Source organism: Cryptomeria japonica, chromosome 4 (assembly GCF_030272615.1).
Source record: "Cryptomeria japonica chromosome 4, Sugi_1.0, whole genome shotgun sequence".
NCBI classification, from domain to species: domain Eukaryota; kingdom Viridiplantae; phylum Streptophyta; class Pinopsida; order Cupressales; family Cupressaceae; genus Cryptomeria; species Cryptomeria japonica.
The window spans coordinates 487,938,777-487,960,420 of record NC_081408.1 but is presented as its reverse complement, the minus strand read 5'-3'; the positions used below and the strand labels follow the sequence as shown (position 1 = coordinate 487,960,420).

At 40.0% G+C, this 21,644-nt stretch overlaps 1 protein-coding gene across 7 annotated transcripts in view; it reads left to right on the top strand.

Moving 5' to 3' along the window:
* The window catches only part of LOC131060393 (uncharacterized), a 337,900-nt gene that overhangs the window by 242,048 nt on the left and 74,208 nt on the right, over positions 1–21,644 (top strand). For all 7 annotated transcript variants that reach the window (XR_009110349.2, XM_057993610.2, XM_057993609.2 and 4 more), the window contains exon 7: positions 4,315–4,433. Coding sequence is in view for 6 of the 7 variants with exons in the window: in XM_057993610.2 (XP_057849593.2) it covers positions 4,315–4,433 (119 nt within the window). In the remaining variant the exon portion in view is untranslated. The remainder of the gene's footprint in view (positions 1–4,314; positions 4,434–21,644) is intronic.

Below are 21,644 nucleotides of genomic sequence, written 5' to 3'. Positions count from 1 at the left end.
ACTGATCATGTCGGATCATCTGCTTAGTTTATTGACTTTGGAGCTTCTCGTCATTTAACGAATCGACGGGATAGGTTCTCAAAGTGCATGCTTTCAATGATTCTGTGATTTTTGGAGGAGAAGAGTATACTGTTGTCGGCAAGGGCAATGTTCAAATTCAATCTAGAGGGAGAAAAATGTTATTTCTCAATGTATACTATATGTTCTAGGCATGGAACTAAATCTTCTCTCAGTTAGTCAGATTATGCACCATAGTCCGAAGCTAGATGTCATCTTTAGTTCACACAAGTGTAGCATTGTTGACAAGGAGACTCGCACTAAATTTGTTGTTGGCCTTGAGGATCATGGTCTTTACATGTTGACACTAGTGATTCTTAGGAGCATGCCATGGCAACAAAGAGTTCTTCCAGGAGCACTCTCTAGCATCAGCGATATGGGCACTTGTTTCTTCACTATCTCTCTCAGTTGTTTTGGGGTCTAGTTATTGGGTTTTCAGAGATTTAGTCCTAAAGTCATAGTGTTTGTGAAGCTTACTAGGCAGAAAAGCAACATCAAAATCCTTTCTCAGATGGCGACGCTTGGAGAGTGTCCAATGTCTTGCAACTGGTTCATGTAGATGTCTATGGACTGATGAACACTGCATTAGTTACTGGTGCTAGGTATTTTTTGTTATTTGTCAATGACTTTAGTAGAAAAATGTAGGTCTTTTTTCTTAAAATCAAATCAGAATTGTTTATAGAATTTCAGAAGTTTAAGGCCTTAGTTGAAAAAGAATCAAGATGTCCCATCAAAAATTGGGTCAAATAATGGAGGGGAATTTTGTTCTATTGATTTCTCCAACTTTTGTGCATAACATGGTATTAAGCACTAGCTTACCACACCCTACACTCCTCAGCAGAACGATGTTGTTGAGCAAAGGAATTGCACAATCATTGAAATGGCTTGGTCTATGTTTGAACATAGGAATGTTCCTAAGAAATTTTGGGCTGAAGCAGTCTATATTGTTGTGTATCCTCTGAACTGGTCTCACACACTGGTCGTTAAGAAGATGACCCCACAGGAAGCTTGGTCTGGGAGGAAGCCCAAAATCAGCCATTTGAAAGTTTTTGGCTCTACTGCTTATCTTTGGATTTCAGATGCAAAGAGATCAAAACTGGATTCCAAGAGCCAGAAGTTGATGTTCATGGGCTACAGTGACAACCATAAGGCTTATCGATTGATTGATGTAGACATTGATTGTCTCATATTTAGTTGAGATGTTGTGTTTGATGAAGGAGGGCCTTTTCAGCTCTCTTCTCTTGATTTCGATTTTGAAGATCAGCCTCTGAAGGTTAAGGATTTGGGTGTTCGACTTCCCTTAACTCCACCTAAAGGGAGGGATTCTGCTAAATCCTGACATAGAGATTGTTGATTCTCCTCAACAGGATCTTGTTCCACCAAATTTTCCTTAGGAAAACCTGGATCAACATCCAAATGAGTTTATTCAAGCCATTCCTACTCATGTTGATCCTCGTGTGTTTGTGAAGGGTTCTCTTTGCTTGGTGCACCTCTAATAAATCTCACTAAGAAGGGATGTTTCAAATGGACTGAAAAGGCTCAATGTACATTTGATAAACTTAAGGAGGTAATGTGTACTAGACCTATTTTGGTATTACCTGATTTCTCTCACCTTTTTGTTTGGAGTGTGATGCTTTAGGAGAGGGGTTTGGAGGATTACTTATGTAGAACATGCATCCCATTTCTTATGAGAGTAGGAAGCTTCGAGATTTAGAGAGATTCTATTCCATCTACAATAAGGAGGTGCTTGCCATCATGCATGCATCGACAAAATTCAGGCAATATTTGGTAGGTGGAAAATTTGTTGTTAGAATAGACCATAAAAATTTTAAATATTTCTTGGAGACAGAAGGACTTGAATGGGTGGAACAAAAGTGGATCAACAAAATTTACACGACTTTGAAATTGAGTATGTGAAAGTGAAGAATATTGTACAAGATGGCCTTCCTAGGAAACCCACTATATGCTCCTTGATGGAGATTTTAGCTGACTGGAAGGCTCACCTTTTAGTTGAGTATTCCAAAAACACATTTGCATGCAAGCTAATGGATGACATGATTCAAGATGACATGAATAGGGTGGTAGATGAGGTCTTCTACTACAAGGACAATTAATTTGGTGCCTAAGTCGGAATTGAAAGAGAAAATTTTGAGGGCCATTTACAAACTTGCTCTTGCAGGACATCCTATTTATTTCAAAACCTACCAACAAATTAGAAGGAGATTCTCATGGAAGGGTCTCAAAGATGACTTCTTGTGTTAGAATTCATGAGTGTATGACTTGTTAGCAAAACAAGTCAGAGCATACTTTTCTAATGTGTTTATTGTAGCCTTTACTTGTCCTTGAGTAGAAGTGGGAGAATATATCCTTTGATTTTATCACACATCTTCCTAGAGTGCATGGCAAAGATTGTATCTATTTGGTAGTTGACAGGTTGACCAAATAGGCACATTTCTTCACTATATCATCTGAATACAAGGCACCTCAATTCTGTAGAGTTTTTCTTTTGAGAGGTGTTCAGATTTACTAAAGAACATTGTTAGTGATTAGGATAGCAGATTTCTAAGTGTCTTTTGGTAGGAGCTGTCTAGATTGGTTGACATAGAGTTGATCCCGAGCACCATTACCACCCCTAGACAAATGGAATGGGTGGAAGGATACTTGCACAACTATGTTGTGGGGAAGCAAAAGGCTTAGATTAGGTGGTTGAATTTGGGAGAGCATTGCTACAATACCACCTACCATATGTCGATTGGGATCTCCTCCTTTTTGAGCAATTTATGGATATAATATTGTGTCTTTCATAGATTTGGCATTTAGGAACAACAAAGATCCCAAGGCGAAGGATTGGATTTGAGAGAGTCAAGACATGCTTAAGTCACTTGAGGATAACCTTCAAAGTGATCATAATTAGAAGAAGATTCATGTAGATAGGCACAAAATGGAGAGAAGTTTTGAGGTGTGGGATTTAGTTTTCTTATGCCTGTAGTGTTAGAGAAAGTCTTATCGGAGGAAGAGTGGTATTGAGAATTTGAAGGCTCACTTTTATACCTCTTACAAGATTGCACAGGAGGTTGGTGAAGTAGCTCATGAATTGGAGTTGCTTGAAAATAGCAGAATTCATAATGTGTTTCACGTTAGGGCAGCATATCACTTCATTTCCAAAGTTTCCACCGTTGGATAAGGGTGGATTGGTTTTGGTTGTTGATGTTATCTTGGATGTTAGAGAGAGGAGGTTGAGGAGCAGATTGCTCAAGGAGTATCTTATTAGATAGAAGGAATTGCCTTTGGAGGATGTTGCCTAGGAAGGTGAACTAATTTTGCAGCATCTGAGTCTTTAATTGCTTGAGGAAAAGCAATATTAGGAAGGGTGGATTGTAGTGTCCCCTTCCATAGAGCAGCTGGAAACAACACATTAATCTACTTGATTCTCATATGCTAGTTTTAGGCCATATTGGGGAATTAATTCATTTAGGTTATCCAATAAAGAAATTTTACAGTTGACTTTACCTTAATTAATTTTATAAAGTGGTTTAAGTGAAATAAAAGAGAAATGTTAAAAGTCACTTTATAAAGGTGCTTTAATGAAAACCCTAAGGCAAATAGTTTCGGTAGTGAGATATCTACCATAGCTAATTGCAGGTGGAATCACATAGGTTTTTTGGAGGGATTCAATGATTGGAGATTTAATTTGTTAAGTCCCACGTGCAAGAAAAATTATTCGAATATTCAGTAATATGTATATTTTTAAAGTATATTTTAGAAAATTAATGTATTATTTAATGTTTGCTAAATTTGTTGAGTTATTGCTGAGTTTCGAGTTTTTAATTTTTTTGGGTCAGCCAAGTAATTGCCAAAACCGGGTTTTTAAACTATGGTTGATAGTAGATACAAATATGCGACAGCACTAGTGTCCAATCTTGGGTTTCAACTTTCTTCTTAATTTGCCATTTTCTTCTCTTTGAGGGATCTGCCCCTTGCAGGATTATTTAGAATTGCACTTGTGTGGTATGATTAGGGTTAAACACTTTGGTTTTACCTCCATTAGTTATTCTTTCATTGTTTAAGTTGCATTTGTTAACTCCTATGGGTATTTTATATGCTAGTTTTTTTCCTACTCTAGCTATATATATCTACAAATCCTAGTGACCTACTATGATCACTTTTGGACATTTATATGATTGCTTTCTTTATCCATCTAATAAATTAAAACACAGTTTTGGCAGGCTCTGTCTAATGATGTTGATGTGTGATCAGGAGTACAGGTATACCGGCAGTTCTACAGTGAAGAGAAAGAAAAAAGTGGTGGTGTTTTAGCCATTGCTGTTGTTAGATCACTTCCGCAGCCCTACATTATTCTATCTGATATGCTCAGAGTAAGTAGAGATTTTTTTTCTTCAAATGGTTCGTTCAAGAGAACTACCATGCTTTAGAAAGCCACATTTCATTCTTTATACATATTTGCAAAGAGTTGGAAAATAAATGGAAACTAAATCTGTCAGCAGCAAGAAGTGTCTCAGAGCACTGATTACAAAGAAATAACAAAATGAACACCATGGCCTTCTGGTTAATGATAATGTAGCTATGGTCGGATTCCTTTAGGTCGACATAGACTACATAAATGTCTAATTGGCCTAATGGCCTTAGACATTTATATGAACCAATTCATTAAACATACGATGCCGACTTTACACATTTATATTTGCAAATAGATAAAATGATTTGTTAAGGAAATATAACTACTCGTTAAGTTCGCCACCTTTGGGAAAATCGTGTTGTTTGCAAATAAACCCGATCCTCAATGAAGACGTGTTATTTGGCATTAACTAGACCCTTGGAGAAGAAGTGATGATTGGAGTAGAGCCGACTTTTGATAGAAGTCATGTTGCTTGGAATAGATGTGTTGATTGGATGCACACATGTATGGATATATATATAGTTTGTCTCCCTCTCTCCAGTAGCATCGAATGAATACATAGTGAAGCAGATTGAATCATCTACAGCAGTCCGTGTTTACCTTCAGCAGTTCGATATCCATCTACAGCAGATCAAATATCATTCATAGCAGTTTGAATACACACAAGCAGATTGAATATTATCTCCAGCAGATCGAACATACCTTCAGCGGTTTGTGGTTTGTATTGTGATCATCAATCAACACTTTTAGATCGGGTTGTGTTATCGAGTGTTTGAGTCTAGCTTCAAGGAGTGAAGCGAACCTATTGTAAAAACAACTTGTAAATGTAATAAGAAACATTTATTGCTGGATTTTTCACCTTCAAGTTGGAAGGTTTTCCCAGGATATATGCTGTGCAATTGTGTTTGAATTATCTTCTATCTGTTTTTTCTTAATCTGATCTCAAAATTAACACTTCTAAAACATTCTTTTTAAATATTTTGACTTTTTGATAATATCATACTAAGTTGCCGGTTCCGGTTCGGGTTCACGGGTTCACCCAATTTTTTTTCTAGGATTTTGGGTTCGTTAGTACAAAAACATATAAAAATAAAAAATATATACATATATGCAGCAATAGTTAAGTTCAAAATACACCACTATGCTAATAGTCAAATAACATAGCAAAATACACCACCAAATTAATAGTCAAAACTTGACTATCATGATGTATTGAAGTTTTAGTTCAAATAACATTGTAAACTAGTAAATACACCACCTTGTTAATGCTGTAGTTCAAAAATAATAATGTCAAGTGTCAACAATCAGCCATCACTGATCAAATATCAAATGGGTCATAAAAAATATCATCACCATCCTCCATATGCTGTGGTAAAATAGAAGAACCACAGACAGTGCCATTGGGAGTGGCATTGGCGCTGGCACTATGTGATGTCCCCATCCTCGACAACACACCACCGGTATCTCACATGCTCCATCAATTTTGTCAAGTCTCTAAGAAGAGACAAAATTGCAGAAGAGATAGATGATGTAAGTGACCAAAGATGAATGGGATATTAAACGCATCTTTCATGAGGGCTATCCCTATTAATCAATTATTATAATATTAATATGAAGTCTCATATTATTGTGGCGGATGGAAGACTCAAGGAGTTGCCTTATCAGTTTCATGGACTAAGAAGATAAGGGGCATACAAAACAATATGTTTTATCCGACAAGAACAAAGTTACTAGAGCATCGACAATATATAAATGCCATGTTATAGCCCTACGGTGAAAGTCAACCAGGAATGGGACAACAGGAGTTTTATTACCATCACCTATGGCATAAACGATAGTAAGGGAAGCAGATTTTATGGCACGTTAGCAAGAGGGAAATGGCTATTGGGTGTCATCACATTTAGGGGCCATGAAACAAGGATAAAGTGATCGACTAATGAAGAACAACATTGACATTGTAAGGAGCATTACTAATAATCGATGACAACATCACTTGCAAGACAATGATGGATCCATCATCGAGGATAACAATGTATCAAGGATTGCTAGTATGGAAGTTAATCATAATGGAACGGGGTGCTATTAAGCATCCAGTGTTTATTAACCTATTTGGAATTAAAGGCTGATCAATTACATAATGAAAGGATGTGATTATAACACAAATCTAATTGATAATCATAAAGTTAATGAAATGGTGCGATTAAGGATAGATAGAGAGAAACGATTAAGAGACAAGAGATGTGTCTCCTTAGACACCATTCCTCAGCATATTAAGGTGATCCGATTCATTCCAAAAAGATATCGATTTTGGAAGCTGTTGTGACCTTTTCACACATCGCCCCATTGCTAACGGGGACCCCCTCTTTTCCTGCTTTCTGTGTTGTTAGGTTAGGATTTTGGCTGCTTAGTGGACAATTTTGGAATATGAACCACCACAATCAGTCAATTAATTGGTAATGTTGAGTGTAATATCCCAATTATTTTTTTTGATTTTAGGCCAATAATAATCATCCACAAACAGATAACCCATTAAGGTTAGAAAGCATAAACTGAAACTTGCTGAAAAAAAGCAACCCTTCCACTTTCTGATCACCAAGTGCCCAATGTGGGAAGGTGAGAGCATACGGTGAATAGGGGATCGCTAGATCTCAAATCTACTGAAAGATGAAATGGAATACAATACTAGGCGGCAAGCCAACCCCTTCTGCTTATCCAGTGGGAATGCAAGAAACTTGACAGTGAACCAGCCAAGAGAAACACACAAAGGCACAAATCACTCAACCGCAATATTTCAGTGGGAGGACTGAAATTACAAACAAACTCAACTCAACCGCTTATGCAGCGGGAGGACTAAATTACAATTCAATTGAAATAGGCGGCAAGCCAACCTCTTCCACTTTTCAGTGGGATGAGAGTTACAAGCCAGAATTGGTTAGTAGTACTACTACTTAACCTTACAATAATCAAGATAGTGTGAGAAGAGAGTAATGCTGAACATCCAAATAATAAGCATGAAATTTCTGCTAACATCAAAATCTGCAGGCTGGAATTGCAAAACCAGCAGCCTATGGATTCACTAAAACGCTCATAACTCTCTCAATACTCACCCAATTCACCCAAAAATAGTTCTAAACTAATGCTACACTAGCTACAATGAAAACAAACCCACAAGAAGCCATCAAAACACCCATATTTATTTTGCATGCTTCCCAATGCATTCACTAAACCCCACGCCTAACCTGGGAAGTTCGATTTCCATTAGAAAATTACACACACAAAATAAGATGCTAAAAACTTACAAGATGCATTGCTAGTGGTAGGAAGGAAGGATGAGCCGGTACTTGGAATGATGGAATCGCCTGGCCAAGAGGTATGAGCAAAATACACTTTCAGCAGCTCTGCGACCAACAAACCAAAAACACTCCAATCTCACACAAAACACTCCACAATCTGCAACTCACTCACCAACAGCACTGGAAATACATAGACACGGCTAGGTACTATCTTGCAAGTACAAAACTGAGACTTAGCTAGGAAGCCACACTTCGAAGCTCAGCTTTTTCAATTGCCAATTCGACAGCATAACGATGCAAATTCATAAGATAACGAAAATGGGAGCCTGTTGTGACCATTTCACACATCGCCCCATCGCAAATGGGGACCCCCTCTTTTTGCTTGTCTTTCGCTCGCTTTTGCTTTCGTTTTTAGGATTTTGTTAGTTAGTTGGTCGTCTGGATTTAGGGTCAAGCCTTAGGGTTTTAAATTTTGTCTTTTCAAGCCAAAATCCAGTCGTTTTTGAGAGCTTTTGAGCTTCCTTTTCTAGGATGCAAATTTTGAATGCAATGAATTCGCCAAAATGGTCTAATTTTCAATTGGAATGTTAATGCAGAGCTTAGATTTGTCTAAGTATTGAGAGTGAAATGTGAATTTTTGTCCGATTGAATATTTTGACCAAATTTTGACTTTTTTTGATTTTGATCCTGGGCATTGGGATTGATTTGTTTTCGCCTCGTGAAGTGTTAAAATGTGAAAAATCATGTTATTTTGGCCTGTAGGAGCAAAATCGCTCCTGTCCCTCAGTGAAGGACGAGAGCTCATTTTCAAATATCTCATCATCCTTGCAGAGTCCAGACAAATTTCAAGTTGGAAGTGATGGAGAACGGCGATATCTTTCCATTGAATATAAATTGAAGATTTTCATGAGTACAGAAATGCCTCTAGGAGGAAAATCGCCCCTGTCCCTCAATGAAGGACCGGAGCTACAATTCAAATTTCGCCTTGTCCTTGCAAGATTTCGAAAACTTAATGATTTGAGGACGTCCAAGGGAAGATGCTTTGCCAAATGAATATAATTTGATATGCAAAAACGAAGGAGAATGACCTATATTGACCAAATCGCTCCTGTCCCTCTCCAAGGGACCAGGGCAAGGTACCTTGTAGCTCTCGTCCCTCTCCAAGGGACCAGAGCGATTTCCTTCATTATGCAAAATCCAGACAAAGGTCAAGGTAAGTTTACGTTCAAAAACAAGGAAAAACATGAGATAAATGCGTTGAATATAAATTGAAGATTTTTGGGACGTCCATAACAGTGCTAAATGCCTAGTTCGCTCCTGTCCCTCAGGAAGGGACCAGAGCGATTTTTGATATAAATGATTTTCTTGCAAAGTTACAGATGATGTCAAGGCATGGACGAATGGAGTGAAGAAGGACGAGTCCGTTGAATATAAACTTGGAACCTGGCAAAGTGAGATGAAGGCCACAAGGGAAGGATCGCTCCTGTCCCTCTCCAAGGGACCAGGGCGATACAATGGTGATGTTACTTCCTATGCAAGTTCAAGGTCAATACAAGTCAAGACAAGGTGGCGAGGGATACTTCAAGACGTCTTTAGCAAGCACAAACATTAAAAGGTCGTCACAATGATGAAATTCGCACCCTATAGCCTAGATCGCTCCTGTCCCTCAGGAAGGGACCAGGGCGATGTTGGATATATTGGCCATTTTATGCAAGATTTACGTAAGATCAAGGGTTCGCAACGTCTTGGAGGGTCCATGGATAGATAGAAAGGTGATGCATGAAGATTTCAAACGTAAAGTAATCACCAAAATGAGCATATGGACCATATCGCTCCTGTCCCTCTCCAAGGGACCAGGGCGATTTGCTTTGGATTCCTCGTTTTGCTTCAAGTCCGAGCTAAGCCAAGACGTCATAAGATAGCATATGGTCCAAGGCATCGTTTGAAGATAATTCGCAAGAGTGTTGAACGTCCAAACATCGCCAAATAATGTAAAAGCCTCACATCGCTCCTGTCCTTTGGACAAGGACCAAGGCGATACTATCAAAAACACTCACGTTCCTTCAAGATCAAAGCGAAGCGAGGTTAGGAAGAGTGAAGGACGACGTTTGAAGGACATCGCAAAGGAGATCAAAGTGTAAAGTTGCCAAGGTCAAGGAGAAAACGTGGATCGCTCCTGTCCCTCTCCAAGGGACAAGGGCGATGGTCCCTTTAATACGTCCAAACACATAATGAAGACAAATGGAATAAGCGCAAAAGGAATGAGCATAGATGTTATTCGCTAACGATGAAAGATCAAGGAACAAAGATGCATGATGGACGTGGAAACAAGGAGATCGCTCCTGTCCCTCTCCAAGGGACAAGGGCGATGAACACTCAAAAGGTATTTAAGTACGCATGCAAGATGATCAAATTCGAAGGACTCATCATGATGATCGATTTTCAACGCGAAGATGAAGGAGTTGGACGTAAGAAATGCAAAATCAAGACCAAAATCATGGATCGCTCCTGTCCCTCTCCAAGGGACCAGAGCGATGAGGTACGTCCCTTCCTTTTTTCCAATTTTGGCGCCAAGTGAGCAATTCGAATTTTCCTCAAATGCTAAATCAATTTAAAAATTGAATATCCATTTTATTTAGCATTTAATATGGCGTTATCTTTTATTAATTATTTTTTTGCCTTTATTTAAAAATCGAAATTCACATTTAAAAAACGCAAGGCATTTATAATTAATTAATTAATTAATAAAAATCGATTTGGAGCGCTCAATTAAGCAAGTCGGCCTTGTTATTTTATTGAAAATCATTTAAAAAATGTTTTTTATATCTAAGTCGGCCTAAGGGGTGAAAGGATGAGCGCGCTATATATAAAGGGTGAGAGATTTCATTTTTACATAATCATTTTTACCTTTCTTCATGCGAATTAAGAAGAGGCGAATATAGTGCGAAGTGTGTTCAAAGGTGGTGCGAATTCAAATCAAGGGTGGCGCTTAGTTATCAAGGGTGGTGCGAATTTGAAGACCACACCGAATGCGAACTTGAGGAGACATTGAGGCGAATTTGCTAAAGACTTGGAGGATTTGTTTGAGCGATTTGTCAAGGACAAATTTGAAGATCATTTGGGACCACGTCTAGGGCGATACTTGAAGATCACGTTCACTCCAAAGGTGGCAAAGTCAATTTTGAGGAGACCACATTGAAGACTATTTTATACCTCAATTTTTGCCTAGGCGAATTTTGTTTTTGCATTCTAGAGTTAGCTCTCTATCGAGGTATGGCGATTTTAATTATTATTGCTTTATTCATTCATCGTCATATTTCAAGTTTTGAAATTTTGATTTTTGAATTTCTCTTAGCTCAATCGTTTATTTTAGGAAATGATAACTCTAGAGACTTATCATGAGGTTTCCTAAAAATTTATCTCTCTTATTTACGTTATTTATTGCAAAATCTATTTCTTATAATGAAATGTTGTGTAGGTATGGCGACCCCGAAGGCGGGAGCATCCACTAGTCGCTCGGCTCTCATGAAAGAAGATCAGAAGACCGAAGAAGTGGAGACCAAGATCGTGTCGAAGTGGAGCAACATTGGAGATACCAACTTGGGGAACTTTAGCACGAAGAAGTTTCGAGAGGTTCCTTACATTGGCAAGCCATCACCTGTCGCCCGGAGAGTAATAGAGAGTGGCATCATCAAGGCGGCCGGTTTTCCTCCAGCTATTCAGTGCCACGAGTTGATGATCGAGTGTGCCCGTCACTACAATCCACAGTCCAGGACAATTGTGTCCAATGAAGGAAACACTTTGGCGTACCTCTCAGAGGAAGCCATAAGTGAAGCCTTCCATCTTCCAGAGCACAGGGACATGATATACAAGAGCATTGAAGGAGCCAGATCAGTGTACGATGATGATCCAGATGCTTGCCTAAGCATAATTAACAAGAACTGGCTACTCAAGAGTCGTCCCCGTCTAAGCAAGGTACCGAACACACCGCATCGGATTGATTTCCAGGAGTACAGAGATTTGATTACCATGCTCAACAGAGTTACAGGAGCACCTCATGCCTTCTATTTTGAGAAGTGGATGTTTTACTTCATCCAGGTGATTGTTCAAGGAAAGGGTACAATACATTGGGCTAGAATAATTAGTCATTGCTTAGACGTACAGTTGAGAAGACTCAGGGCTACTAAGTCCTTCCACATGAGTTCATACGTCATCTATGCCTTAATCAGGAGCGTTGAGTACGCAGGACTACCTCACAGAGGAGTGATTGGAAGAGGACCCGGTGAGGTCAGAGCTTGTGAATCCTATACCTACTTGCATCATCCGCCAGGGAAGAACTACAAGTTAGTCAATGATACTTTCACGATGAACATCACAAGGACGTTGCAAGGAGGGATTCACAACAGATTATCTCAGGATGCCCAGGAGTTCATCAAGAGGTACGGTGCTTGGTTCATTCAGTTTCCCAAGTTCACTTACATTAGAGTGCATGGATGTCCTTTACCTCCATACATGTTGCCAAGATATCCGACAGACAGAATTGTGTTACTTGAAGTAACAAGGCAGTTGGCAGCGTATGTGAAGGCATTCAGACACAGACATCAGAATGGAGTTCAGGTACCTATTATTTTGGGTAATTCAGTTGAGGTATGTCCTAATGTCTTAGCCATGGATGACGCAGAGAAGGAGTTAGCTTTGTATTCTTTTTCATCTTTTGCTTGGAGGAATAGTTTTGATCCCCATGGACATTTAGAGGAGACGGTCGGTAGAAGATTTAGACATGAGCACCAAATTGAAGATTTTATGATGAACCTCCTAGATGATCTTGAAGTGAAACGTAAGATACATTCTAGATTGCCTTTGGATCTCATCAGGAAATGTAAGATTTACAGAGTGGCCGACCAAGCTCAGGACAGTGGCAGGCACATCCAGTCTTCATATGATAGAGAAAGCAAAACAATAAGTTTGAATTGGAATGAGCCCGAGGTCGTGGATTTAGATGATTTGATGGCACCAGTCTTGTCTTGTACTCGCAGATGGGTAGACGTTCAGCATCAGAAGTTGAGAGAACAAGGCATAGCTATGTCCTTCACTTTGGAAGATAAACCAGCCGAAGGTGGAGCAAGTGTTAGTGAAGGCAATCCTAATCCTAGGAATTCAGGTGAAGGTAACCTTCGATGTGCCAGTGAGGGCAATCTCCATTCGAGAGGTTCAAAGAGAAAGGAAAGATCAGAAAAGAAAGAGTCCTCCAAGAAAAAGCAAGGTGCTAACAAAGATCAAACACCAGGTACTTCTTCCAGACCGGAAAATAGAACAGTTCGAGTGGAAGAGTCCATGGAGTCGATGGTACAAAATGACAGGCAAGAGGAAGGACAGGCACAGCATGTTTCGTCAGATGGATCTCTCCAAGACTATGATTTAGATAATGATAATGAAGTAACATCTCCTCCCAGACAAGAAGAAATAGTACATAAAGAAATTCAAGTTCAAGAGACAAGATCGAATATCCCAGATTGGTTGAAGGAAAGATTGACTAGGGTGATCGTAATTGAGGACGAGGACAGTGCAATTGATTTAGAGAGCCTTGTTGGACGTTCACATATGACAACAGAGAAGAAGAAGGCTACAAAGATGTCCAAGATGATTCGAGATGAGACTGGATCCCGAAAACTACAGATAGCTACACCGGCAGCAGATAAATATGAGGGTGAGATCCTGGCAGAGGATTATGATATACAGACTTTTGAGTTAGGACCATCCACAGCAGAGCAGACTTTAGATGATGCCACCGACACATTTGAGGCATTGAAGGACAAGTTTAGAGAAGAGGTGGAAAAGAATAGAAAGCTTGAGAGAGAGAGAGGTGCATGGAGGACATATTTCAGTCACATCAATGAACCTTTGGGACGTCAGGATCCAGTTAGATCACCAGTGCAGGCATTGCCCCTTCAATCGATCAATGAAGCAGAAAGATTCAGGAACCTGGTCCAGCGTACATGCAGTTGGATGGATAGATCTCATACAGTGGCTATAGAATTTGTTACAAGGATGTCGAAGATCATTCATCAGGCTATCCAAGTTTTTGAGATAATCCACAGATTGGTGGCAACAGTAGCTGCATTTGCCCATACCAAGGACGTTGTCATCCCTGTCTTGAAAGTAATAAGACACACATCCAGAAGAATTTTAACGCAGGAGAGGATCTTAGAAGGTGATTCTCACAGTTTGTTTTAGTGGTCAACCTTACTCCATATAAAGAGTGTTCTCTTCGAGGACATCAGTGTTAGATGTGGTCAAGTTGAGGAGGTGATCAATCCGATCCAGGACAGAGTATTTGAGGTACTTCGTACCATTCTTGGCAGAAGGATCGAGGTCGAGACAGATGTGGATATACAAGAATTTGAGGATAGAATCAAGATCATCTTTCGCAAGGACGCAGATGTTACAGATGAGCAGTATGATCAGATGTATGCCACCATGCTCCTGATTGATAGGACAAAGGAACTTGAACCTACTTGGGACGCAGCTCTTCTAGATGCATTCGATCAGGTCATCCACTTAGAAGAGAGTATCAAGAATCTTCCCGAGATTCCAATCACAGAAATCGAAGGAATCGTGACAAAATTCATTGCATATGCTAAGAAAGAGAATTGGAAAGGGAATAAGATTCTAGATGAAAGGTTGTTACAGATGACATGACATCTTATTTCTCATTGGTTGATACCTCCTAGATTTTTGTGCCGAATTTAATATTTGGCTATGTATTTAATATTGTTCAGTAAAAAGGAGGTCATTTGTAACAAACCCTAATTAGGGTTTAGGTGTCATGATCTTGTCCGTTGATTTACTTTCAATCTGGACCTTTCATTGTAACTGGGGATGCTATTTATACCCCCATTTTTCATTTCATTTGGTAATAGTGTAATAGAGGAATAGAGTAATAGTCAATAGTTGATGTAAGAGAGATTAGAATTAGAAGCAATTTCATTTTGTAGCAAGATTGAGTCTTGAAGAGAGAAATTCAAGCAATTGTTGTATATGATGACTTGGAAATCAATAAAATATTGAAGTTATGGTGTTTTGTTGCAAATTTCTTAAGTTATCTTCATGGTTGTTGGATGTACTTGAATCACGCTCAATCAAAGTAGTTTGTTAATTTGAAAGACTAAGTGTGAGATTTGATATTTTGGTAGGATTCGCAATCCAAACCACTAGCTTCTTGCTGATTGTAGGAACGCCTTGCGTGGTCAACTGGAGAACATTTTGAGTCCTTAACCTTCAAGCATTTTCGTATCTAGGATATGTACCTTCGTAGTAGTGTCCTTGGTCTTTGATGCATTGAACATCATTATTACCTTAGAAGATCGCACTAATTTCAATTGAGTTGTTATCTTATGGCAAAATTGAAGTTGGTTGAGTCTTGCCAAATCTCATTCATGCTAAGTCGTTCATAGGGTTAGGCTAGATTAGACTTCCTTAAACCCTATCCTTTTGCTTTTTTTTTGAAAGTTCCTTTTAGATTAGTAAAATCTTCGAGCCTTTGGAATCCGTAAGACGCCTTGGAGGAAACAGCAAATCACATCATACCATTAAAAAGCTTGTCCACACGTGGAGACCCCACTAAAAGAACCTTGGAGTCCATCTAACTGATCCTTTTTGCAGATCTTCAGCAGTTAGAGACTATTTTCTCAAGAGAGGATAAGATACCTATTGGTATTTTATTCTGTGTATGATTGTGTATAAAATACACGTCAACAGAATTGGCGCTAGAAGGAAGGCTCTTTAGTTTCCGAAGTTCGAAGTCCGAAGATTTTGAAAAGAGAAAAACGTTGCAAACATGATCATGAAGTACAATGGTGTTACCGAATGAAGGACTGAATCAAGTAGTGCAACCCAATTTGCAAGTGGGCAATACCCAAGAGGACATCATTTCCGAATTGAATCAAGTAGCTTGGAACGCAAGGAGAAGTCAAGTCGAATATAACAGAGTCAGAATCATCTTGGAGCAAGAGGAAGATAGAGCCGAAGAACATCAAAGGGTCATAGCTAGAGATCTTCGCAATCAAAGGAACCCACAATAATCCTTGCAAGACTTCACGCTGGATCGCATTGGTTCATTCTCGCCCGAGAAACATCAAAGGTTGTTGAGGTCCACACCAGGCGTCAAGAATCTAAGTGAACTTCAATTTACTTCTAAGGCGAAGTGAGCTAAAAAAGAGGACACTCCCAAAGAATTCGAACTAAGATTGGAAGGATCTCCTGAGTCATCACAAGTTCTTCAAGAACAAGTCCAAGCGGCGATCCAATCTAGTATCCAGGCAATTTCACAAACAAAGAGCCAAGCTAGTTCATCAAGTTCAGCTTCAAAGAGTACAATGGCTCAACGTGCTCCACCTCCCCCTCCTCCTCCTCATGTACTTAATGGTGCGACGTGGCTAGTCAACAATCCATCACCATTGGAATTTGCAGTTTATCATGATATGCCGAAGAATCCAGAACACTTTTGTTCCAAGTTCAATGTTAGTGATTTCCATCGCACGGCAGAAGATCACATCAAGATGTTCGAGGACCTTCTTCGTAACAGACAGATTGAATATGGAGATGTGGCATGTCGGCTTTTTCCCTACTCATTGGGAGAAGAGGCATACTTTTGGTTTATTCATTTGCCTACAGGGTCCATCAGGACTTGGGACGCGATGAAAGACACATTCATTGCCAAATTTGGCATCCCAACTACACCAGCGGAGTTATACAGACAATTTGTTGAGGTTCGAAGGAGAGAGCATGAACCTATTACTTCCTTCAACAACAGATTTCACCGAGCATACACAATGTTACGTCCTCCTTATCTTATTGCAGATCCAAGGGAGATTTACTATGGGGCCTTAGATCATCTCACAGCTATGTTTGTAAGAACGCATCCTACTCCAAATGATCTAAATGCGGCCTATGCAAAGGCCATTGAAGTGAGTAAGCACATGGGTCAGAACATCACTGGACCACTACTACATATTGGACCCGTCGCAGCACCAAACCAGATGCAGGCAGTTGGCACAGCCTTGGCCAACCAGACTCCAGTCATGAACCCAATCCCGCAGGCGACATATCCAAGCATACAGCCGGCAAATCAGTTGGTCCTTCACCCAGGAGCTCCAATTTCTCAAGCCCCACCCGCTCAACCTGTGTACCTGCAAAATGCTACAAATTCGTCAAGGACACAAGAAGAGAAAGACGAAATGAAAGAGTTGATTGAACAAGTCAAGAAGTTATCAACTGAGGTCACTCATTTGAGGAACCAGAATAATCAACTCCAAAGCATGCAAAGAATCAATCACAACCAAAATTTCCAAGGGAATAATAATCAAGGATTTAGAAACAACTATCAAGGAAATAACAATCCAGGCTTCCAGAGAAGACCATGGAATACAGCTCCAAACAATGGAAATGTGGTGACGCCTTTGGACAATCCACCAAATGCGCAAAGTCAAGAGAACCCCTCTTCGAGCAAAGTGTTTTTAGCCGAAGCAGCCTTGTCTAGTTGGTGCAGACTCCACAACACGAACCAACATTCCGAGTTGCAATGTCCTGAGTTCAAGATTGCAGCCGACATTTTCCAACAAGAGATGCGTACTTCTAATCCACCTGAAAATCCTCCCACCACAGGGTACGAAATTGTTCCAACCACGCAGTATGGTCAAGCCATGATTGTTGAAACCTGCAAATATTCACAAGAAGAAATTAGTCAAGTACAAAATGGGAGATTTCCTCCAGAATCGGCTAATGGACCGATGGTACCACCAGGATCTCAGTTTCCGCCAGCATCTGCAAATGGACCTGTAGAAGATTCAGAATACTATTTCCCACCATTAAACGACAGTGTCCTAGTAGAGGGAATAAAGGAAGTGTTTCATCAATCGGCAGGAGGTGTGAACCAAAGAGTTTATCACAGGAATCAGAGGAATCCTGAACCTTTAACAACGTCGATCCCTCCAAACAATTTTTCAACTCCGCCGGATCCCCAAGCTAGTAACGTTCCTGAATATCCACAGAACACTCAAGAATACAGACAAAGGAATATTTCACCTCCCGTGGGAAATGAAATGAAAAGATTGGCCGCCTTGGTATTGGATGAACTCAAGAAAGTCAAGGTAAGTCTACCACTCTATGAATTGCTTAAAGTGTCAGAAATTAAAGATGCGGTGATCAATAGTTTGAGTGAACCTAGTGCAACAAGGTCAAATGTTCAAGCCACTATCAATGTGACTCAAGAGGAGGCCGATTCTCAAGAACAACCCGAACAAAATGAGTGCATGGTTCAAACTATAACCTTCCCAGCCGAAAAGGAAGATATGTTGGAAGGAAAAGTATTACTCAAAAGAGGCGAAACAAAGAAAGCTCAGCCTACGGTCAAAGAGAACCTTACCACTAACCTGGTTCTTCCCGAAAAGGAGGTCGCAATCAAGAAAGATGTTGTTAAGAAAGGAAAATCTACAAGCAAAGCCAGTCACTCGAAAGAGGAGAGCCCAGCAAAAGATGATCATTCAAAGATTAATCAAGTCAAACATCAAGAACCAAGTGAAGAAACTTCAGTCCCTTCTCAAGGAAAAGACGAACCGGCCCCATTCCTACTATCAGTCAGGATATTTGGAAAATTATTACACAATTGCCTTTATGATTCCGGAGCCTCAAGCAATGTGATGCCTTTGGCCGTTTGCCAAAGACTTGGAATAACTCCCGCACCTACCAAGAGAAAGGTCACTCAGCTTGACAAGACAGAAGTTCCAGTCATGGGAGAATTGAACAACATTCACATGCAATTGGCCGCAGATCCAAGAGTCCAGAATTTTATAGATATATCAGTAGTGGATATTCCAGATTCATATGGAATGCTCCTGAGTCGAGATTGGTCCCGAAAATTGAATGGATATGTATCGACCGATTTCGCACACATGTGGCTACCATGGAGAGGAGTCCCGAACCAGATTAAGATTGATAGCACTCCAAGGTTGAGGTTGATGATAACTGAATATGGGGAAGACAATGAAGTCCTATTTTTAGAGTCCGATCTAGGAACGTACAAGCCCAAAGTGGAAGAAATCTTGATGATACAAGATGTGCGAGACGAAGATACCCAGCAAGAGGTCATGGAGTCAACTGAGATCGTCATTGAAAGCGATCAAGGATCCGACCAAGAGGACGAAGGGATGTTCGAAAACTTCAGAAGGTTCGTACAAAGAAACATCCAGCAAAGTGTGCAACTTGGCAACATAGCATCCGTTCGAGATTTGCTCCTTCCGAATTGGTGTAGAATTCACAATGCCGTCCACTCAGAATTATCTTGTGCTTTATGCCAGACCGCATTGGAGCAAGTAAACAAAAGAGTCCCGCAGACACTAATTATAGAAGAAACTCAAGATTCAGAGAATGAGAGCTCTATAGAGACTGAGAGTTTTGTGGAAGATGAGGTTTCGTCCAATACATCAAATGAAAGTCACGAAAGTCCAGAAATAGAAAATCAAGAAAATCAAATATGGACATTAAGATTCGACGGATCTAAGTCCAAACAAGGATCCGGAGCCGGATATGAATTGATTAGTCCTAAGGGAGAAACATACCTTGCCGCTCACAGATTGCAGTTCCCTTGCACTAACAATGTAGCAGAATATGAATCTTTGGTTCATGGATTATTATTAGCCATCCAAAAGGGGGCAAAGATACTGCAAGTATATGGAGACTCAGAAATCGCAATAAGGCAAATCAGGAAGCAATATGTTTGCCATGACAAAAGGCTAACCAAGTACAGAAATCGAGTCTGGGATCTAATTGAAAGTTTTGATGCTTTCAATATCAATTCAATTTATAGACATCAGAATCAAGTGGCCAATTCACTTGCACAGGCCGCGAGCTCATTGATTCCATTAGCAATGGAAGGATTAAAGAAGTTTACAATCGAGTTAATATCAGTCCCTTCAGTCCCAGATAACATTACCAATTTCCAAGTTTTCGAAGACGACAAGCACATTCTAGACTTCCTAACCAGCACAGACGTCTTCTTAACACAGGTCATAGATGAAGATGAAGTGGGTGAAGCTGAGTTCGATGCTGAAGGAGTCCTGAACTTAAAGACAAACACTATTCCGAAAGGAATGGTTGAATTGGAAAGGATTTTTGATCCTGACAAGTTGAAAGAAAAGAAAAATCACAATGTAGAAGGCAATATGTGTGACACGATCAATCTAGGTGACGAGACACAAGTTAAGAATGTTTTCATTGGAAAGTCCTGCACAGCGACTGAAAAAGATGGAATCCTAAAGAACATGAGGGACTTCCCAGATGTTATTGCATGGAGCTATGAAGATCTTAAGACCTACGACACTGCAATTATCACTCACACAATCCCGTTGAAGCCAGGAAGCAAGCCATTCAGGCAAAGACAAAGACCCGTCAACCCTTTGTTGGAACCATTGATATACCAAGAGGTGAAGAAGTTACTCACAGCCAAGATCATCTTCCCAGTAAGACACTCGACGTGGGTCGCCAACCTGGTACCTGTTAGAAAGAAAAATGGAGAGATCAGATTGTGTGTTGATTTTAGAAATCTCAATAGAGCATCAGAGAAAGATAACTATCCGCTCCCATCATTAGATGAAGTATTGCAGATCGTCAACGGGTCACAGATGATGTCCTTCCTAGACGGATATTCAGGATACAATCAAGTTCTAGTCGAACCTGAAGATCGACTGAAGACTGCTTTCACCACCAAATGGGGAACATTTGCCTATAAGAGAATGCCTTTTGGACTCATAAATGCCGGGGCCACATTCCAGAGAGCTATGGATATCGCTTTCAGAGATTTAATTGGTAAAAGCATTATTATATATATGGATGACATCACAGTTTTCTCCAGGCAGAGAGAAGATCATGTGGACGATTTGAGGAAAGTTTTCCAAAGATGCAGAAGATACGGTGTCTCCCTCAATCCCAAGAAATGCATATTCGGAGTCACAGAAGGAAAGCTTTTGGGACATGTCATTTCAGAGAAAGGAATATCTATCGATCCTGAAAGAGTAAAGGCCATATCAACTATCAATCTGCCAGCAAGTAAAAAAGAGCTTAAGTCATTTTTTGGCAAGATCAACTTCGTCCGAAAGTTCATCACCGGATTTGCTGAGATTGTCAGACCACTGAATGAAATGTTAAAGAAAGATGCAAAGGTCGAATGGGCTCCACAAGCCAGAAGGGCATTTGAAGAAATAAAGACCGCAATCATGGAAGCGCCAGTTTTGATTAGTCCAGATTATCTCAGGCCATTCTATCTATATTCCTTTGCTTCCGATTACACTTGTGCCGCCATTCTCACTCAAAGAAGTGAAGAGAGGGACGAAAACCCAATTGCTTTCATGAGCACTCCGTTGAAAGATGCGGAACTGAGATATCCAAATGTTGAAAAGCAAGCATATGCCCTAGTAAAGGCAGTGAAGAAATTCAGACATTACCTTTTGAGAGCCAAGATTTATGCAATAGTGCCCGATGCGGCAGTCAAGACTCTTCTCATGCAAAATGAATTAGGAGAAAGAAGAGGAAAGTGGGTCGCCATTATCCAAGAATTTGATATAGAAATACAGCCCATGAAACTTGTCCGAGGACAAGCTTTGGCACAGACATTGGCAATAGATGGGCCAGGATTAGTCCAACAAGTTTATGAATTAGAGGATGTCACACCTGATGAATGGTACAAAGATATTGTGACATATTTGCTTAATCACAGATGTCCTGCTCATATGACACCTACGCAGAAAAGAGCATTAAGATTAAAGTGTCAATATTATATGCTTCAAGGATCTATCCTATACCGCAAAAACTATGAAGGAATATAC